We start from the raw sequence: 22,416 nt of genomic DNA, 5'->3' as shown, positions 1-22,416 counted from the left end.
AGGAATTGAAATAGTAGAAAAATAGAATGAAAAAAGTATAATTTTTCTTTTCATAAGTGTACTTAATAGAAAAGATAGAAAAACGGAAAGAAAAAAAAATCTTTCTATTCATTGTTTGATAGAGTTGAAAAATGATTAGAAAGAAAATGAACCTTTAAAATTAAAATTTTTTAATTAATATTATCAATTTTCTTAATTTTTTCCGTCCTTACCAAACACATTCAATTTTTCCACTTTCTCCTCTTACTTTTCTATTCAACCAAACAAACCCTAAAACTCTGATAATATAAAACATTTGCATTACTTAATTATTTGGAGTAAAAATATTATAAAGTCAAAATTTCAATTTTTTAATATATGAAAAGAAAACATAAAATAAAATCTTGCAAACATCAAGGTATCAATTGTCAGATCCTGTTTTGTCTCCTAACATTCTGTATAAATAAAGATTTTGATAATAAAAACAGCATAAAGACTCAAATTTAATGGAGTTTGTTCTCTTACTATGCCTTCTTTCTTCACTGGTTTTTACACCAGCATATTCAAATGTAAGTCTCAAAACCTCTTTTTTTTTTCTTTCTTAATCATATATATAGGCATATATACATATGCATATAAAAAAAATTACACATAGCATATATAAACATAAAAACCTTTAGTGATGTTAAACCCTAAATTTTCTATAGTTTTGTATTTGAATCAAGTTTTTTTCTCAATAATTGCCAATTAGTGTTACACTCATTTGCTTCACATGCTTTTCAAAATATTGCATGTTAGATTGATTAGAGGGTTTTTGGCCCTTCAAAATTAGTGCTACTAAACTTTAGAAAATTTTACTAAAACCCTCTAAAATTTTCGAAAATTCTCAATTTTTAAATAAAATTTAATGAAATCCTTTTTTTAAAATTCTCATTAAACACCAATTTTTTTTGGAAGTTTTAATCAAACCCCAAAACCCAAAACTTAATGCTACCTTTTGCCACTGATTGTGTTTTAGTTAAATCTGGAATCACTTGGTGTAGGACTGGTTAAGCCATGGTGGGAACCTACTGAACAGGAGATTTGCGGAGAAAGAAACCAAAATAAGCCCCGAAACAGTATCGAAGCTGAGATTGAAATGGAAATTCGAAGCAGGAAGGGACATAACAGCAACACCATCGGTTTTTAAAGGAAGAGTTTATTTCCCAAGTTGGGATGGTTATCTTTATGCTGTGAAACAATCCGATGGCTCTCTTATTTGGAAACAAAATTTACAACAGTTGACCGGCATTAATTCAACAAGAGTTATTTTCAATGTTAATGTCACAGCTTCAAGAACAACACCCACAATTGCTGATGATTTGTTGATCATTGGGATCAGTGGACCAGCTTTTGTTGTTGCAGTGAAGCAATCCAATGGGGAGCTTGTTTGGTCTACCCAGCTCGATGACCATCCAACTGCTGTTATCACCATGTCTGGAACTTATTATAATGGGTTAGTTATTTTAACTTTATTTTTTTAACTTCGTTTACGATTTATGTTTAGAGTTTTTAGTTGACATGTAGAGTCGGCATAGATTTTAACTCTGTGTTGACATAATGATTTTTCTTTTATAATCTTCAGATGACATAATGTTGTGATTTTATAAATAAAAGAATTAGGCATATCAATCATTGTTGGCAATTAAAATAGAAACATTAAATCAGTTTTGTTTATTATTCTATTATTTGAACAACAAAATTCTGAGCTTTGCTTTCTTTATTGTTAGATAAACACTTGGCCTGCAACATATACACTCATCAACTTGGTCTTCAATTTGTTTCTGACATTTTAGGCATAAGTGGATGTTATTTGTTGATAAATAATCGAAAAGTCAAATGTAAGGCTATCTTTTATTTTCTTTGGCTAACTGTTTTAGTCGGTTGTATTATTATATCTCAATTTTCCAATATTTTTATGGTAAATTATAGAAGAAGTAATACAATTATTAGTAATTCTTTTTTGTTGCTCGACTATGAAAATTTATAAAATTGTCATCTAATTATTTAATTTTATCGTTTGTTGTCACGGTTGACTAATAATAGGCTTTTAAAATTGACATAATAGTAATTTTAACCTTCAACATTTACATATTGTGTAATTTAGTCTCTCATTTTTTGCAGTTTTGCTTTCTTTTCTTTCTTTTTTTTTGTGGCACCAGGGGTTAATTTTAAAAAAAATGAGAAAAGATGAAAACTATTATCTTGGGTTTATGGCTGTTTTCGTTTTTTTTTTGTATATTTTCAATCAAATTTAGTTGATAAATTTGTTTGTTTAGCTTTTTCGGTAAAGGGTCACAAAAATATGCAAAAAAAAGATAAAATTACACAATGTATAAATATTGAGGGTTAGATTCTTTAGAATCAAAACTAAATTGACACAATTTATAAATGTTGAATATTAAAGTTGTCATTATGCCAATTTTAAAAGTTATCACCATTAGCCGCCCAATGACCAAAAAAGATGAGATTGAATAGTTAGGTGACCAAAAAAAGAATTTACTAATAGTTGGGTAACTATTAATGTAGTTCACCTTATTTTTTAATCTTAATTTGCACTTAGGTCGCTACTTTGTTTTGGTGAAAATAGTTTCTAGAAAATGAATTAATTTTATTGGAAAATCAATATTTTTAGTATTTGAATAATTATATGTAAAATATTTTTAGTTTTTGGTAAATTTTTTAAAATTGTCTTCTAAAAATTGTTCTTAGTGAATTAAGCACAACATAAATATATCAGTTACAAAATATTATAATAACATTTCCTTTTGACAATCAAAGTTTATGTTATAATAAAATTATATTTTATAACATTTACATATATGAGAGTGGATAATGGATGGTGAAACATTAAAATTAGAAGAAATAAATGAAGCTAAACATGGTTTAAATTAAAATAATTATATTTTATACTATAAAGAATCTATAAATTGTAATATATATTAGTATTAGAATATTAACATAATATTTTTAATAATATATTAATAATATTATTTAAAATTATTATAGTTAATTTTATTATTAAAATAAAATTGTAATATTAAACAATTTATTAAAATAAAATAAAATAAAATATTAATTATATTAATACTTTAGTATATTATTAAATATAAATAATTAAATGTGTATATTTAATAATATTAAATATTATAATATTTGATATTAATATTTTAATATTTGTAGAAATTAAAATTAAAAATATAATTCTAAATCCTAAATATGGATAGTAAAACAGGAACATCACATGTAATTGCATTTATAGCTAAACAATAATGCATAATGTGGCGTTCATTTGATTTAAACTCAGGAACTTCTACGTGGGCACATCTTCACAAGAAGAAGAGGTAAGCATTGAGCAATGTTGCACCTTTCGAGGAAGCTTGGTCAAACTAAACGCAAAAACTGGAAAAATCTTGTGGCAAACCTTCATGTTACCCGACAATTTCGGCAATCGAGGCGAATATGCCGGCGCTGCCATCTGGGGCAGCAGCCCGCCGATCGACGTCACGAGGAACCTCGTCTACACTGCCACTGGAAACCTCTATTCCGCGCCCCAAAACATAACTGATTGCCAAGAGAGACAAAACAACCAAACCCAAGTTGCTCCTACTCATTCCGATGCGTGTGTGGAGCCTGATAACCACTCAGATTCGTTCCTGGCCCTTGATTTGGACACTGGAAACATCAAGTGGTTCCATCAACTTGGGGGCTATGATGTTTGGTTTTTCGCATGTAATAATCTTTCAGTTCCTGATTGTCCTCCTGGACCAAACCCTGATGCTGATTTTGGTGAAGCACCCATGATGCTCACCATATACGTCAATGGAACTACAAAAGACATTGTTGCTGCAGTTCAAAAAAGTGGTTTTGTGTGGGCTTTGGATCGTGATGATGGCAGTATTATATGGTCTACTGTAAGATATCTGACTCCTTATCACAACATTATATGGTCCATTGTTCTAGTCGTGAAAACAATGATTACATTAGGCTTTAAATGGTGATGTAGGAAGCTGGACCTGGTGGTCTCACAGGAGGCGGAACATGGGGGGCGGCCACCGATGAAAAGAAGGTCTACACCAACATAGCCAACTCCGACGGTAAAAACTTCACTTTGAAACCATCAACAAGGAACACGACTGGCGGTGGATGGGTGGCAATGGATGCCACTAATGGCCAAGTCCTTTGGTCAACAGCCGACCCTACTAATGGTATTGTAAGTGCACCGGTGACTGTAGCAAATGGAGTGGTATTTGGTGGTTCGACATACAAAGAAGGACCAGTGTATGCAATGGATGGTAAGAGTGGGGAAATTTTATGGACATATAACACAGGGGCCACTGTTTTTGGTGGTATGTCAGTTAGCGATGGGTGTATTTATGTAGGGCATGGATATAGAGTTAGTTTTGGTATCTTCAATCCAAACTACACTGCTGGAAATACACTCTTCGCTTTTTGCATATCTTGAGTGACGACACAAACGTTAAATTAATTATCTGTCATAAATAAAAGCTACTGTTTTATTGTCTGTAACTTGAATAGCTTCAATGGAGGAATGCTCTTGTATTAAATTCCTGCTGAGAATGACACTTGTGGTTGAATATTTTCACGACGTAGTTTGTTATATGGAAAATGATTTCCATTTGTTTTATTATTTATATCAGGATTTTTTCTGATATTTATTATGATTCAGCTTTTGTTGATTTATAAAATGTAGAAATAAAAAATACCCTTATATATAGGTAAATTTATGGTGTTGACATGGCCTTGACTCTCTAAAATAAAAATTATTATTTAAATTTTTAATTTTTTAAAATTTTAAATTAAAAAATAAAATTACTTTTTAAACTCCTTAAAATTATAAAATTTAATTTAACTTTTAAAATTTAAAAAATATAAATTATAAAAGTCAAATTTTCTTTGAGCCCTCTAAAATTTTTTTGTTCTGGCTCTGTCCTTACCTTGTAATAATGTAAAAATTCACTTTTCTATTAAAAATTATCAAATTAATCCAAAAAAATGCAAATTAACTCTTTCATTAAAATTTCACCTGAAAGAATTTTTTATTTAGAAAAAGTAAAATCCAACCTGGCATTTTTGGAGAATAATAAAAGTTAAAGAAAAAGAAATAAAAGACTCTAGACATCATATAACCGACCCATTCCATTTCATCCCATGCCTGACCCGACTCCACCCATCGCTAACCTAAACAGGCGGTTAGTAGGGAAGAAAAACAGGAGACGTTCTTCGACCAACCCTTGACCCAAAATCAAAGCCGCTATCTATCGCCGTCAAAGCTTTGACTAGCGATCGGAGCGAAGCCGCCGTCGCCCTTGGTCTATAGTCGACCTAAAACAAGGCTGAAAGCCACCGTCGCTGGTATGGTAGCCCCTAAACCCACTGTTTTTTGCGAAGTTAGCGGTCAGAGCAAAACCATCGACACCCTTGGTCGGTAGTCAACCTGAAACAAGGCTGAAAGCCACCGTCGCACTTGGGTGTTCTTCTGACTTCTCTGCTGCAATGAAGTAAAACTTCTAGTGAAAATGGTTTTTACACTGGGAATAGAGGCTCTTGATTAAAAAGGGATAAAAATGGGTATTTGAGTAGTGCAGTTTCTAAATCCATGTTGTCACCATAATAAAAAATAAATTAGAAAATCTAAATAATCAGCTAACAATATGAAGAAATTTTTAGAAAAATTATGATGATTGATCAAATGCTTGGATCAATTGGGTTTACAAATTTCTTTGGTTCCAAATGGCGAGAATGTTGGAATGGGAAAGTTTGTAATTTTTTAATGCCTTAATATAACTTTTGATACGATATTGTTTTTTTTTTCTTAATTTGGAACTTACATCGTATTGTTTTTCTTAATACTTAAATATTTTTTTAATTTGGTACTTAAATTTGGTGTTTTCTTTTAATTTGACACTTTAGCTTTTTTTTATCTATTTTTGTACCAAAACTTGTCAAATGTTGTTAAAGATGGCAATAGAACTGGGTGAGGGTGGATGTTACTGAATCCATCACCACTTCATAATTGGCACATTTTACTCCACCACTCATTCACTCCATTATGGATATATAATCTTGAAATCTATTACCACTTCTATGAATGTTGGATGCATTCATCTGTGTCCACTTTAATTTAATTTTTGCTTTTTTTAAAATTAAATAAATATTTCAACATTATTTATCAAAAAATATGATTTTTTTTATAATACGTTACTAGAATTTTACCCTTTTAATAGTTATATATATAAAATGATAAAATGATAATTTTATATAGTGGAGTAGGTTGGAGTAGGGTAAGCAATTATCATAACCGTTCCATAATCATTGTCTAAAAGAAAAAATTCATCCCACTTTGATTCGCCTCGCCCCACATCCACTTTTCAAAAAAAAAAAAAACCAATTTCATGTGGAGCGAATTTGTTCGAAATCCATGAGGTAGTTCAAGTTTTGCCATCCCTAGCTGTTGCTCGTTCTATGTCCTGTTATAACGAAACGTTTTTTCTACTTAGGCCATAGACTTGGCCTTGAATAGGTTAGGTTTTGTTTGTGGTGAGTACATTCCACTTGAATGTAACATATTTAACAAAACTAGAAGCTCGGTCAACAAGGGTGTTAAGAGTCCCAACTAGATTGCTTGAGGTGATTGGTCAAGTATAAAAGTCTTATTATTAAAATGCTAAGACTCCATATTAGATTTTTTTCAAGAGAGTTTTGGAGTTGTTAAAAGATTGATTTAATGTGATAAATACTTAAAATAATTAATGAGATAATTTCAACTTTTAAATAGGAGTTTAGAGCCTATCAAAACAAACACTATTGATTGACCACTAGAAGAGCTTATAAATAGGCTATTTTGTCTAGCCCAATAGGTGATCCGAACAATTGTTGAATAAAACCATTCACTGGACGAGATTCCGTAGACATAGGACCGTTGTGTATGAACTGCGTTAACAAAGACAGGTTGTGTCGATTCTTTTTTACTTTTTTTTTCGCTGCATGTTTTCATTTTAATTACCGTTACAACAAACATTAACCAAAGTTGATTTTATCATATCGACAAACTAATTATATTTTTTCAACTAAATACGAATATATTAGTTTTAAAAGATTGTTTTTTGAAAGATACTAAACATAACTTAATGGTAAAAAGCCATAGTTAACATATTCTTTGGTTACCCAAGATGAAAGAGGACTAAATTGTACATAGTGAGAAATCATTAATATACTACTAAATAAACCATTGGGCTTCATAAATGAAGCCTAGAACAACAATCTTTTAGCATAAAATTTCATGTTTTTTCCTTTGTTGATTTTGATATTTTTTTCCTTTTCAGCTTTCAACTTAGCCTTTTCTTTAGCATCTTCAAGAGCTTGAATCAGGCTGTTTAAACAAGCATCTGGATCTTTCTTCTCACGTTTTGGCATCAAATTCTCTGCAACATCAGCTGGAGTCATCTCTGTTTCCTTCAACAAAATCCCAATCTTTTCAAGCAAATCATGTGAATCAACATCCAAATAGTTCTTGGCTAATATCTTAAATGCTTCAAAGCTACAATATGAAAGCTCAATGTGCATATCCATCCGCCCTCGTCGGATTAAAGCCGGATCGAGTTTGTGTATATGGTTTGTAGTGAATACAAAGATCCTCCCAGTTCCACATGCTGACCAAGTCCCATCAATGAAATTCAATATCCCTGAAAGTGTTACTTTACTGGTTTTTTCATTTTCAGGTTCTGTCTCTTTTTCATTGGATTTTGGCCCGCCTTTCTTCCTTTCACCAGTTACATCTAAAGAACAATCAATGTCTTCAATCACAATTATTGACTTACTTGATGTTTCAGTCAACAGTTTTCTAAGTTCAGTGTTGTTTTTGACAGTAGTTAGCTCAAGATCATAGATATCATAGTTCAAAAAGTTAGCCATGGCAGCAATCATAGTGGACTTACCGGTTCCAGGTGGGCCATAAAGGAGATACCCTCTTTTCCATGGCTTCCCAAGCTTCATATAATACTCTTTTCCTTTACTAAAACTCACCAAATCATTGATGATTTCTTCTTTTTTGTTGGGATCCATTGCTATTGTTTGAAAAGTTGCAGGGCTCTCAAAGGCAATGTCACTCCACAAGTTCTTCTTGTAAGAACTCCAATTCTCACTAGGATTGTTTGTATAAAGCCTTCTCTGCTTATTCTTCGCTTGAATTGCTTTCCCTTGTTCAAGAACATGATCCAAATATGACCCAGTAATCAAATCACGGTGTTGTCTATGGAAGATGAGTTGAAAATACTTGTCCTCAGAAGAATTTGTTGGAGAAGGTTCCAAAACCCACCAAACTTGAACTGCATTAAATTCATCACACACTTTTCTGTCATCCCTTGTAAGAACAAGGGCTTTGCTGTTTTGTACAAGACTACCTTTGAGCAATGAAGCTTTAGTGGTTGATAAAGCTCCAACATATGTTTCAATGGCGTCAAAGGCTTGATTACTCCAATAACCAGAGTATTCAGGGAATGTGATGTGAATATAGGGTGAGAAAAGGTTAACCAATTTATCACATAATTTTTGGACCAAAGAGAATTGTTGAAGTGAGGCTAAAACAAATTGTTGTAAAGAAAGTCTAAGTTGGTGAGGAAAGAATTGTTGTAAAGTAGCTAAAGTAAACATCAAACCAGCAATGGTTGAACCAATTTGAGCCCATGATTCTCCAATCATCATGTTTGTTTATGTTACTACGAGGAGGGCCGGGGGGGGGGGGGGTGCTATACTCTTTTGGCTAAGTTGTTTCTATATAAGATCAAAAAGTACAACTGAAATTTGGGTTTACTTGGGTTAGAAGGTTCATCAACTTTTCCAAGTATTTTCCTTTTTATTTTTATTCTCAATCCAACTTTTTTGGCTTTTGAAAATTCAGTCCTAAGTTCTCATTACTTTGAACCTTCTGGCTCAGTGAAATGGATGTAAATATATAGTGGGTTTTTTCTTATTATATTCATGAACTTTTGTTCTAATAATTTATATTGTTGTTCATATTTGTTTTTGTATAATATATTTATATATAGGTGTATATGTTTGACCATATTTACCTGTATTCATTCAATAAGAAAAAGATGCCGACATGAGCTTTGCATGGGACAGAAAAAACCATTTAAAAGGGATGGCCTTTTTTTTCATGTAAATCAGATTAGTGAACTTATTGTGCTTAAATCATTTTTAAACTACTTAAATTATGAAATTGTAAAATTATTTATTTTGTAAATGAATTCCAAAATAGATAATAATAAAAGGTAACATATATTAACTTTGATAATGTGATACATCCACGTAGATACCACATTAGGAATTAATTAAAATTTTAAAATTAATTTTTATATTTTTAAATAATTTTTGAATTTTTTAGTTTAAAAATTAATTAATTGTTGATATGATATACATGTGGGTTGCCATGTATATGCCATGATAATAAAATTAATAAGCATTAATTGTTTCATTCATTTTAAATTTATTTGATAGACAACAAAATTTAAAAATTAAAAGAAACAAAAAATTAAAAAATCAAATAAATTATTATTTTTTTCTCCAAACTGCTTCTAAAAACCATAAAAAATTAGTATTTTATTAGTCCTTGTTAAAAAATGTTTTTGTCCGTGAATTATGGCCACCGAATTCTTGAATCTCATGATTAAGTATGAAGAGATTATTATCCCTTCTCTTATCTCTGTTCTAGGTTTATAGAAAATAAGCTGGGCCACCAGCATACTTCTATCTTTGATGTAGGGTTAGCATGCAGTACCTCAAATTTATTTTTACATAATTTCATTTAATAGGAATGATATAATAACCTTCTGTATTCACAATTATGTTTATAATATAATATTTGAATGAGATATTATAATGATATTTTTTTTTCTCGAATTTCTCTATTTCAATTCAATTGTTCTATAAATATGTCTCATTGGATAGATTCATAAATAATCATTGATAACATGCTAAGATAACTAACATTGAACTAAAACTTGAAGAAACACTGCAAGATCATAAAATAGAGATCACTAGTTGATCTCATGAGTCTCACACAACTTAGAAGAAAAGATCAAATCTTTTGTTACCTATATTGGTCGTATAATGCAAATATGGTATGAAATATATGCTACCATATTACTCTCCCTTTTTCCTTGGAGTGTATATCTTTATCAAAATTTGAATACCATTCTGGTGAGAGGTTAGATATGCTTAGTATTTAACTTGAGTTCAGAACTCTACTTTATTAATGAATTCATCAATAAGACTTCTACTCATCATAAAAGATAGAAAGATTGAATTGGGATCTTTTGTTCACTTTTAGTTATAATTTTATCACTATATGACCTCATCTTGATCTTTTATCAAGGTAATTTTGTTTTAAGCTTGAGCTCTCATTACAACTCTCAGTATTTAAAACTTAAAACTAATTTTATCTCCATATAACACTAAGCCATAAAGTTGTTTGCGTATGGCCAGCCCGTGTGGAAATGCCCAGGCCATGTGGATACTGAAAGTAGCTCTTTTTACTCGATTTTGTCTTGTTTTTCGTTCCTTTCGCTCCCCTATGCTCACCTAAGTATAGAAACATGAATTTAAAGGATTAGGAGCATCAAATTCACTAATTTACATAATAAATCATCCAAAAATACATCAAGAATGGGATTAAAAACATGTTACTTTTATGGCTTATCAAGATACTTTTAAAAACTTTAACAGTTTTGCAAATTGGTACATGGGCTAGCTAAATCAAGCTCCCCATGATTCAAAAACATAAAAATTACAAAAAAAGGACGAAATTGAACATACCTATTAATGACCGAAAGTTTGAAGCTAAAACAATGGCTTCCTTAGGTTATCTTTGGTGGTTTCGATTGAAGAAGAAAGAAAATAAAAGATGACAATACTTATTTGTCTTTTATACCTAGATTAGTTTATAATTAATCATAATTAACATTAAGCATAATTAACCAATTTGGTGGATTACAACTAGCCTCCACCACCGTTTGGCTATATATCAATGGCCCTATTTCTTAATTGGTCTTTCGGTTAATTAAAATTCATAACAATTAACTTTTACAACTTTTACAATTTAATTTTTATACTATAATTAACTATAAATTTGAAAAAAATTAAGGAATCAAACTTTAATTAATCTTTATGTTAATCTCGTAAAAAATTAATGGACCAATTGATATTTCCAACACCACTGAAAAATAGGTTGTTGCATTGATTGTCATCTTTTTTTTTTCTTCTCCACTGAATGAAAACAAAAGAAAACCTAGAAGCCATTATTAAAGCTTCAAAGCTTTCAATCTCTAAATTCTAAGGTAATTCAAGTCATTTTCTTGTAATTTTTATGTTTTTGAGGTCATGAGAGCTTGATTTAGCTAGCCCATGTACCAATTTGCAAAAATATTAAAGTTTTTGAAAGTTTCCATTGATGATTTCGTGAAGAAATTGGTGTTAAATTGTTAGATTTTATGCTTACATGCGAAAAAGGACTAGGTTGTAATGTTTAATTGCTAGTTTTTTACATAAGGACTAAAATGTATAAATTGTAAAATTGATGTGGAATTTTTATAATAATAGATAATAAAGGGTCATATAAGGATGTGATTGAGATTAGTTTCGAAATTGAAGCTCAAATTTGCAAGTTATGGCTATTTCGATTTTAAGGACTAAATTGAGTAAAATGAAAAACTTTAAATGTATTCAAAAAATGAAATTAAACTAGTTCATGCATAGTATGGGATGATATAAAAGTGTCTGATAATGATAGATTGAACTGAATAATTGTATAAATCGAAAATCAAACCAAACTCAAGATAATCGGGGAAAAATGAAAATTGTTGATTAGTCCTTGCAAATTTAACTTGTTGGTTGGTTTGACCAGGTAAGTTCATATGGTATGATTGTGTTTAAATTATGGTGTATTTAAATTATGAATATGTGTATGTTTGGTTGAAATTTGGATTGTTTGCGTTTTGGTACAAAAGGTAAGATTTGGACTAAATTGTAAAGGAATATATATACATGTGTGTTGAAAAATGCCTAGGTGAATTTAGTATAGGTTTTGTGCACACTTGTATAGATTGATTATCGATGATTACTGAGATCCAAAATTTGTTGCGGACTTGATGATACATGTGACATAGGTTTAGCCTAGACTAGTAACCTGATGTTGTTTTAAAGGTTTAGCCTGGACTGGTAACCTGACACAAATATATATTTTCAACTCAGACGCGCAATTGATGTATCAAAGATACTTGTGACACAGGTTTAGTCTAGATGGGTAACTTGATATGTGTATATATATTCAGCTCAGATAACTGGTGTAACAGGATACCTCTGTATGATATGAATTTGATGTTCAAATGATTAATGTTGAATTGGTTATGAATATGATATTGAAAAATTGATTTTAGTGAATTGAAATTATATATGTTTGAATTACCATTTGATGTGATTATATGTTAAACTCATATTATTGATATGTGTTGTCATGTTTAGGCAAATGTTACTGAGCTAAGTAGCTTATTGCAATTCGTTGTAATATGAAGTAAGTTTTTGTTTAATGCTTATGAACTTACTAACCAGCATTTATGCTTACCTTATTGTTTTCCATTTTCCTTGCAGATCACCTTGCGAAACAAGTCAAACTGGATAAACATTGAAGCTCACATTATCCTGTTTTTGAATCAACAGCTTTTTATCATTTTAAATTTAGATTTGTGGCATGTATATAAGTGATTTGTAAATGCTATCTTTGAAGGTTGAACATAGTAGAAACTTATCTAAAGCATGGTTTTGTCAATGTTAATGCCTAGTTGAATTGGCATGTTTTGGTATATGTGTTTGAGATATGTATGTGGAAGTTGGAAACAACATATTGAATGTGATTTGGTATTGACAAAGTTAGTACTTGTACAATTGATGTATGTCATAGTATTGGATTGATGTGTATAATGGTTGAATAGGTGAATTAGACTAAAAGAAAGTGAATGTGGTTGTTTGCACTTGTTTGGTTAGGTATTTGAAATGTTTTGGTGCAAGTAAGTTTATGCCAATTGTGCATAAAAGTGAAAAGTTGTGTAGAAACTTGAATAGGTGCCAAAAGACTCAAATTTACCAAAAATAGAGGCCTAATCTTGATGACTATTTTTCCTTGTCGAAATGTCGGCCAACAGTATGTAACGTCATGATGTCAAGTGGCCTGACGTTTGACGTCATGACATGACAAACTGTTTGGTAACATCTTGACGTAGAAGTGATGATGTCACGACATCAGCCTTGAAATTTTGAAACTCTGCAATTTGGTCCTATTTCGTGCTCAGGTCAACAAAAGAGCTTTTGTAAGCTCGATTAAGGCTCAAAATTGATTGTTTAATATAATTAAAATGTGTTTAAAACATAGTTGCTTATTTGAATGATTATTTTATGTAAATTTGACGGTGGGTGCTCCGACAACAAATGTAGAATTCTATAGCTCGGACCCAGTGGCCGGGTTGGGCGAGGAGTGCTATAGAATCCCAAATGATTTAAGAATTATTTAAGCTAGGCAACCTCTTGCACTGCAATAAAAATTCTCACAAACTCAACTTCCATTGTGGACAATACAATACAAATTTGACGGTGGGTGCTCCGACAACGAATATAGCATCCTGTAGCTCAGACCCAGTGACCAGGTTGGGTGAGGAGTGCTACAGAATCCCAAATGATTCAAGAATTATTTAAGCTAGACAACCTCTTGCACTGCAAGAAAAGTTCTCACAAACTCAACTTCCATTGTGGACAATGCAATACAAGTTTGTTTCATACTGGCCTAAAAAATTGCACAATTGTTTAATAAGAAAACATATCCTGATTTTGATTTTCTTTCATCTAAATCTCCTTCCCAATCACCGTTGATGTATCTCGTCAGATTCATGTCACATCCTTAACAACACAACCAATAGTTATAGTACCTTTTAGAAAAAGGTAAAATCATGTGCAATGCATGTGAACTTATAAACTAATTTATATAAGGAAAAAACGAAAAATAGTTTATAAAATTAATGCAAATAAATAATTTCTAATTAACCCTAAATTTTAAAAGTAATTTAACATAAATTATTATCTTTTTATTTGTATTTATAAATAAAAAAGCAATGAATGAAAAGAAAAAAATAAAGTATAAAAACCTAACATGTGTTGTAATTAAATATTACTACACATGTCACTAATAGACTTATTCATGAGTCGAGCTATTTGTATAGGCATAAAGGCTTACTCAAAATTTGAGAGGGTTTGGACAAAAAAATTAGATTCGCTTAAAATATGACCTGAACTTGAACTTGAACATTCAAGACCTGAGCTTCACCCAGAAAGCTTTTAATATTTTATTTTTGTATATTATGTAACTTATGACACATAAAAATTAAATCTAAAGTAATATATAATACTACCATATGTAAACATTAAAATTATTAAAATACTATATGTAATATTTTAATAAATAAAAATTAAATTAATAAAAATTAAATTTAAATAATATAAAAATATATTTCAAAATTTTAAAAATAATATGAATAGTTTAGGATAAGACGTAATAACCTTTGTCTAGCAAAACAGCGCCTCTTAAATACGGATTTGAAAATTTTACATAATATAATTGTTTCGATGTGGGACAGAGGTGTTACAAGATGATTTCATTGTCTTTCACCTGTTTGGCTGAAATTGGATCTCGTCTAACATTATCTTCAACAGTTTGTTCCTTTTCCTTTTCTTCTTTCTCTGCCTCTAAACGAGCATGATAATCCTCAGCTTTCTTTTTTGCTTCCCCTTTAGCAGCCTTAAGTGCTTCAATCAAATTCTTCAAACAAGTTTCACCTTCTTCATCATCATCAGATGTCAACATCAAGTTCTCAGCAACATCAGCAGGTGTCATATCTGTTTCTTCCAACAAATTGCCAATTTCTTCGAAAAGTGGATGAGAATCAATGTCCAAATAGTTCTTTGCTAACACCTTGAATGCTTCGAACCTACAATATGACATTTCAATGTGTTTATCCATTCTCCCTCTCCTGATTAAAGCTGGATCAAGCTTCTCAACATGGTTGGTGGTGAAAACAATGATTCTTTCACCCCCACAAGCTGACCAAATTCCATCAATGAAGTTCAACAGCCCTGATAATGTTACTTCACTCTCTTTTCTCTCCTCATTTTTCGACATTGCACCAATTGGATCGCCCCCTTCATTCTTATCATCTTTCTTCTTCTTCTTCTTTTCTTCCCTTTGGCCTGTAAGATCAAGAGAACAATCAATGTCCTCTATCACTATGATAGACTTGTTTGATGTCTCAATCAAAAGCCTTCTCAATTCCACATTGTTCTTAACTGTTGTAAGCTCAAGATCATACACATCATAGTTCAAAAAGTTAGCCATGGCAGCAACCATGGTGGATTTGCCAGTTCCTGGGGGACCATAAAGTAGATAACCACGTTTCCAAGCTTTCCCAATCTTAGCATAATACTCTTTCCCATTACTGAACGTCACTAGATCTTTCTTGATCTCCCTTATCTTCTTTTCATCCATTGCTAATGTATCAAATGTTGCAGGATGCTCAAAAGCCACATGTGTCCATGTAGTACTACTTCGGTTGCCTTGGCCTGCACCGTTCGAGTAGAGCTTCCGCTGCCGGTTATTTGCAGCGATAGCCTTCCCTTGTTTCAATACATGGCTAAGATAAGTTCCGGTGATGACTTCCCGGTGACGATTATGGAACTTGAGAGTGTAAAACCTCTTCTCATCGGCGGCCGGATAAAATGAAAACTGTTGTGTTTTGGTAGTAGTTCGATTAGCAGACCACCAAAGCTTGACTCCATTGAACTCATCAGTGATTTCTTCGTTATAATCCATGCTAAGAACTAAAGACTGACTATCTTTAACAACATCAGCCTTAAGTCGTTTAGCGTTTGCAGAAGATTTGTCACTGAGATAGTTCTGAATTGCTGAGAAGGCTTCACTTTTCTTAATCTTTTCGCCCGTGAATTCATCGAAGGTTATATGAATGTAAGGATACATGAAATTCGACAACTTTTTACCATATTGAAAGATATAGTCCTGAAGTTGTGGAGGGAAATACTGTCGGAACATGGCATACACGAACATAATGGCCGCCATTGTTGAGCCTAGATTAGACCACAGTTCTCCCTTCAGCATCATCATTCAGGCTCAATTTCTCCCTTAATTTTTTCCCTCAGAATTACTGAAATTTTGTGATAGAATGTGTGAAGTTATAGAGAAGAGATGATTGGTTGTTGAAACTTCTGGGAAGCTTCTTCTTACCATGCAATGCATAAATAATAAATATGTTTTGCATGCACCATTAATATTAAAAATAAGGTTAAAATGTGCCCATAGGTCCAGTACTCTTCCCAAATTTAAAATTTAATTCACATATTTTTATTTATAAGAATTTAGTCTCTTTACTTTTCAGATTTCAAAACAGAGGATCAATTTATAACACTTTAAAAATTATTTTGTTAAATTTAAATTCATTACAACATTCTTTTTTTAATTACATTACTATAAAATGAGTATTCTTTAAATGTCACACTAATAAATATAATAAAACAGTAGTAACTTCTTAAACTAAATTTTGAAAGTAAAAACTTTTTACATATTTTATCCTAGAAATAAACATGAACCCAAAGTTGGACCAGTGACTTGGAAAAAAACAAAAACTGGTGGGGCAAGCACAGGATTGGTCCACAAGATGTAATGAGAATGCTGTTACAATCTTTGTTAATTGGGGTTAACTAAGATACAAATGAAATTCGAAATATAAGTAAGATATAACCTAAAATTTAAATCTTAATATCTATAAAAAGATAAATATATAATCTTTCACTATTTTAATTTTTATTTACATTTACATGTAAATTATTTAGAATATGAATATAATAAAATTTATTAATTAATTTGATGTTATAATTTTAAAACATATATTTTGATAATTTAATTCTAAGCTTTTTTTTGAAATAATAGTTTTTATTACAAATATATTTTAAATTTCTTGTACTTAATTTATATAAAAAATTTCAATTGTAATTATAGAATTTACTATTATCATTATTTATTTTTATATTATATATAATTTATTATTATGTTATTCATAATATTTATACTTATGTATTATAAATTATTTATTACTATGTTTACCTCTATATACTATTAATATATAATATTATTAAATTTATTAATATATTACCAATAATTTACAAAATATCTAACTATTTTTTAAATAAAATTTTAACATCTAAAACCATATAACTAGAATATTTATTATGAATTAACATATTTAAAAATCTAATTTAAAAGTATGCAACTTGATAAGTGAATGCAAAATTACACTTTGATATTATATGAATTATGATATGTAATCAATAAAATATAATTAATCTAAAAATGATAAGATATAATAAAATTACCCTAAACGCTAAAATTTGCTCCTAAAATACTACAAAACAAAATTAAAATAATTCTAAATACGAGTTCTACTGAGCTTCTACCAAATTTCAATGCCATAGAAAAGTCCCTGTACTTTGGGATTTGTTCCAACATGGTACTTATAATTTTAAAATATTCAATTTGGTACCTGCATTTTTGTTTTTGTTACATATTTTGGTATTTGGCCCTAACGACGCTAGATTTTACATGGACATGGCACATTGTCCAATCAAAAGTCACCACGTGGTTATTTATTGAACTTTAACTAGCTAGATAAGAGAGAAATTATTCTATGGACTTTTTCCGTCACCTCATATATGGTCTTACCCAATTATTTTATGTCACATCAATAATTTTTTCTAACTCAAATAAAAAGGATTAAAACAATATCCACATCATATTTAATATTGTTCAATTTCTTATTCTTTTCATTTGATGTGATTTTTTTCTTCCCTCTCTCCGTCTCATCACTGTTAGATGAAGAAGAATCAGGGTTTTGATGATTTTCTTGATTTTTTTTCTTTCTTCATCATCTCTTTACTGTTAGAAAAAAAAAGCCTCAAGACAAGCCCTTTAAATAATAACTAATGCTTTCACTATTAAAAATAAGTAATTAATTTTCTTTTTCTCAAGACAGACCATTATTTTTAAAATCAGAGCAGAATTTAGGGTATTAGAGCATGATGAAACTCTTTTTAATTTGAGTTGAAAAAGTTATTGATGTAGCATTAAATAATTTTGTAAGACCATATATAAGGTGGTGGGAATGATTCATGAAATAATTTCTCCTATATAAGAGTTTTAAGAATAGTTTTTTTCAAAAAAATAAAATTTTACAAATTCATTTTAAAATATAAAAGATTGTTTTCGTTAGTTTTTTTATTATAAATTCATCAAAATTATATTCTTTTCAAAATAAAATAATTTTAAAAATTTTAAAATATTTTTAAAATTTTCTTTTCTCACCTAAAATTGAAGCTTCTTTTACTTTTCTTTACTTTTCTTTGGTAATTTGTGTTATTTTCTTCTTATTTCTTAAGAAAAAACATTGAAGAACATTGAGAAAAAAAAATATTCAAATCAATTGAGCCTTAAGAACATAAGCCAAATAACAAACTATTTGGAACTCTATTAATTTGCTAGTGTTTATCTTTATTTGTACTGAAGAGAAAAATGTAATTTTTTCTTAAACGTACAATGTTCATTAGAAGAAACTAATGTTTGAGACACACGATAGCTAATACAAATTGGCAGTCAAGAATCCCATCACAATATAACACTTATCCAATCAATGATCACTAATGGAACTCATGAACATGTTGAACTAGGCATAACACGAGAAAAGAGAAAAAAAAAATGAATAAACCTTTGGGATCTATTAAAAAGTGCTTTGAATCCCATAAATTCAAGTTTTGAGAAACCCTAGTCTCTCCTTATTACAACCGAATACGACACCTAATTTAGGAGATTCGAGTCTATCTCTTAAAGATTCAAACAATAGGGATGTAGAGGAGGTTGAGTATAGTAAAATATTTTAGGCACGTGGTGATCCAATAGTGGATGGTGATGGATCGAGTTTTTTTGGTTTTGAAACTTCGCTTGGATTTTTATGGAATTTTTTTTTGGAGAAAATCCAAATCAAGAAAAAAAGAAGAAGAGGAAGGACAAACTTCATTTTAGAGTGGGAAGCAAGCCCAATGGACGGCATAGAGGCGACATAAATAGGAGTAGCAATAGTTGGGATTCATGGTGGAAGAAAGAAGAGAGGAAGAGAGAAAGAAAATGAAAATGAATGAAAATAAATGTCTTTAAATGAGTCACTATCTATGACATCTTATACAATTTAAGAAGATCCAACTTGACTTTGTATACAATTTAGTCACCATCCATGACATCTTGCTAATCTTAATCTTAATACAAAAATAATGTATGCATACATCATTTGTTCTTAAACATTTTCCTTCCATTAATGACTTGTTTTCCCTACTCCAAATAAACAAGTCAAGCAGATAAAGGCAAACAAACCAAGTAAAAACATATTCCAAGACAGAACTCCTTAGTTAAGGTAACTTGTACTATTATTTCATACACACACACACACAGACATAAATTAATTTCGAGTTCTACTACTTGGTAATGGCTACAAATGATATAGAAATTAAGCTACCCTAAACCTCATCTTCTTGACATTAATGGAATGACAACATAATTTCTTATGATGTTTTCATTTCTTCTTCTTGTTTATTAGATTGCTGTTTCTTCTCTTTCTCTTTTGGTTTGGCCTACATGCTCCTCCATTTTTAGTAGCCTTGAGAGCTTCGATTAGTCGGTTTAAACGCAGTTCGACGTTCTCGCCTTCAAACTTGGGAATCAAATTCTCTGCAACCTCTGCAGGTGTCATATTGGTTTTACCCAACAGTTCACCAATTTGTTCAAAGAGTATATGAGAATTGATTTTTAAATAATTCTTTGCTAACACCTTGAATGCTTCAAAGCAACAAAATGGCATTTCTATGAGTAGGTCCATTCTTCCTCTCCTGATTAGAGCTGGATCAAGGTTTTCAATGTAATTTGTGGTGAAAATAATGATTCTTTCACCCCCACATGATGACCAAAGTCCATCAACACAATTCAAAACACCCGATAAAGTAACTTTACTATCTGTTGTCTCTTCCATTTCCTTTTTAACCTTCTTACTGATTGGATCCATGTCTGAATCTTCCTTGATCTTCCTCTTCTTGCTCTCTCTTTCACCCATAAGTTCGAGAGAGCAGTCAATATCCTCGATTACTAAGATCGATTTACCCGACGTATCGATCAAAAGCCTCCTCAACTCCGTGTTATCTTTGATTGCAGTAAGTTCTAGATCATAAACATCGTACTCCAAATGATTAGCCATAGCAGCAATCATGGTTGATTTACCAGTGCCTGGTGGACCATAAAGCAAATAACCTCGTTTCCAAGCTTTTCCAATGCTTTGATAATAATCCCTCCCCATTTTGAACTTATTGATATCATTGATGATTTCTTGTTTCTTGTTGGCATCCATTGCCAAAGTATCAAATGATGCAGGATGTTCAAAAGCAACATAGCTCCATTTTGGATTGAATCCATTCCAATCCTTGCTTGGATTGTTGGTGTAAAGCTTACGCAGCCGGTTGTTTTGCTTGATTGCTTTCCCTTCATTCATCACCCAAGCTAGATAAGACTCGGTAATGATTTGCTTGTGGCGATTGTGGAATGTCAACTTGTAATACCGTTTCTCATCGACGGCCGGAAACAACGAGAACTGCAACGATCTTGGGGTAGTCCTGTTTGAACTCCACCAAACTTTGATCCCATTGAACTCATCAGCAACTTCTTCATGGTAATCCATGCTAAGCACCAAAGACTGACCATCTTTGACAGCATCAGCCTTAAGCCTCTTAGCAGATACAACGGATTTGTCACTGAGATAGTTCTCAATGGCTGTGAAGGCTTCGCTACGCCGCATATACTCTCCGGTGAATTCATCGAAGGTGATTTGGGAATAAGGATAAGCAAAATTCACTAGTTTTCTGCCATATTTCTGGATATCATCTTGTAGGTGTTGAGGGAAGTGGTCACGGAACATGGCATAAATGAACACAAAAGTTGCCGTGGAATAAAAGAAAGTAAATGTTGCCATGGCTGAGCTAAGGTTAGATAAGAAATCATCCATCTTCTTTTCTCTAAATTTTCTAGTAATCAATTTGTTGTTATGAGCTGCAAACTGAATTAACTGATATAATTTATAGATAGGAGAGAGACGAAACAGATAGGTACTGAAATTTCCTCGCTACTACAACTGTCTTTCAACCAAATTTCAATGTTATAGAAGACAAAAAATAGAATAAAATTCCATCTAATGCTCAAATTTCCTCCCAACATATATTTAAGTAAGAATTTAGTATACCGATATTAAATACATACTCATATTTAATGTTCGAACCTAGTTTCATCAAATTGCAATCAGGGTGTTTTCTTTTATGTTTCACTCATATAACGACAATACAAGACATGAACAATATATGTTCTATCAATTATAATGTAAAATTTAATTAATATAATATACAACAGATAAAGAATCAGAGAAAAGCAGAATTAATCCGAAAAGTTTTTTTTGGCCCAAGTTTGAATTTCCTCCCATGTTTATTTGGGTTTTTTTTTTCTATTGAATGGTTTAAGCTTTTTTAAAAAAATTTAATTAATAAAGATGTTATTTTCAATTTTTTATTAACAAACATTTCTGTATTTATATAGAAAAATAATAAATATGTAATTATATGATGAAAATAATTTTTTACATATATCATTATGTTAAATATATTTTATTTTTAAAAATATCAATTAATTTTTTGATATATAATTTTTATATGTCAAATGTGGACATGATAAATTCTAATATTATAAAAATAATTATTTCATATATCGTTATTTTTACCTACATTGTGAGTATGGTAAATCTAATATAAAAATTAATTAATTATTTAAAATATAATTATTTTTAGTAAATATAATTATTATATGTGAAATGTTTATTTTTTGATCCATATCATGGGTGTGACAAATTTTAATATTACATATTTTTGAATATTTATTTTAAATAATTATTTTTATAATATTAGAATTACCATGCCCACAATGTAGGTGAAACTATATTGATATTTGAAAAATTATTTGATTTTATAATATTAGAATTTACCATGCTCACGATGTAGTGGAAAAATAAATATTTCACATATAAAAAATTACATTTACTAAAAATAATAATAATTCAAATTATTAATTGATTTTTATATTATAATTTATTATACCTACAATATACGTGAAAAATAAATATTATATATAGAAAATAT

At 30.4% G+C, this 22,416-nt stretch overlaps 4 protein-coding genes across 4 annotated transcripts; 1 reads left to right on the top strand and 3 right to left on the bottom strand.

Moving 5' to 3' along the window:
- The first annotated feature begins 402 nt into the window (after positions 1-402).
- LOC108479149 (uncharacterized) lies at positions 403-4,648 on the top strand. Its single transcript, XM_017781576.2, has 4 exons — positions 403-548; positions 1,023-1,474; positions 3,326-3,932; positions 4,025-4,648. Exons 1-4 carry the CDS (start codon positions 486-488, stop codon positions 4,481-4,483), a joined length of 1,581 nt encoding a protein of 526 aa, XP_017637065.1. The 5' UTR covers positions 403-485; the 3' UTR covers positions 4,484-4,648.
- A 2,490-nt stretch (positions 4,649-7,138) lies between these two features.
- Positions 7,139-8,754, bottom strand: LOC108479144 (AAA-ATPase At3g28610-like). The gene has a single exon (XM_017781566.2). It carries the CDS (start codon positions 8,740-8,742, stop codon positions 7,291-7,293), a length of 1,452 nt encoding a protein of 483 aa, XP_017637055.1. The 5' UTR covers positions 8,743-8,754; the 3' UTR covers positions 7,139-7,290.
- A 5,887-nt stretch (positions 8,755-14,641) lies between these two features.
- Positions 14,642-16,469, bottom strand: LOC108479140 (AAA-ATPase At3g28580-like). The gene has a single exon (XM_017781558.2). It carries the CDS (start codon positions 16,253-16,255, stop codon positions 14,723-14,725), a length of 1,533 nt encoding a protein of 510 aa, XP_017637047.2. The 5' UTR covers positions 16,256-16,469; the 3' UTR covers positions 14,642-14,722.
- A 2,891-nt stretch (positions 16,470-19,360) lies between these two features.
- On the bottom strand, positions 19,361-21,390 carry LOC108479139 (AAA-ATPase ASD, mitochondrial-like). Its single transcript, XM_017781553.2, has one exon. It carries the CDS (start codon positions 21,237-21,239, stop codon positions 19,764-19,766), a length of 1,476 nt encoding a protein of 491 aa, XP_017637042.2. The 5' UTR covers positions 21,240-21,390; the 3' UTR covers positions 19,361-19,763.
- Positions 21,391-22,416: the final 1,026 nt, after the last annotated feature.

The sequence above is a fragment of the Gossypium arboreum genome, chromosome 7 (genome assembly GCF_025698485.1).
Source record: "Gossypium arboreum isolate Shixiya-1 chromosome 7, ASM2569848v2, whole genome shotgun sequence".
In the NCBI taxonomy this organism is placed as follows: Eukaryota; Viridiplantae; Streptophyta; class Magnoliopsida; order Malvales; family Malvaceae; genus Gossypium; species Gossypium arboreum.
Note: the sequence above shows the minus strand (reverse complement) of the source record. Positions and strands in the feature narration are given on the sequence as shown.

Bases quoted from the DNA above. Each gene is read 5' to 3' on its own strand.
- LOC108479149 (XM_017781576.2), top strand. From the start codon at position 486: ATGGAGTTTGTTCTCTTACTATGCCTTCTTTCTTCACTGGTTTTTACA. The intron at 549-1,022 runs GTAAGTCTCAAA...CACTTGGTGTAG, and splicing joins TTACACCAGCATATTCAAAT to GACTGGTTAAGCCATGGTGG. The intron at 1,475-3,325 runs GTTAGTTATTTT...ATTTAAACTCAG, and splicing joins TCTGGAACTTATTATAATGG to GAACTTCTACGTGGGCACAT.
- LOC108479144 (XM_017781566.2), bottom strand. From the start codon at position 8,742: ATGATGATTGGAGAATCATGGGCTCAAATTGGTTCAACCATTGCTGGT.
- LOC108479140 (XM_017781558.2), bottom strand. From the start codon at position 16,255: ATGATGATGCTGAAGGGAGAACTGTGGTCTAATCTAGGCTCAACAATG.
- LOC108479139 (XM_017781553.2), bottom strand. From the start codon at position 21,239: ATGGATGATTTCTTATCTAACCTTAGCTCAGCCATGGCAACATTTACT.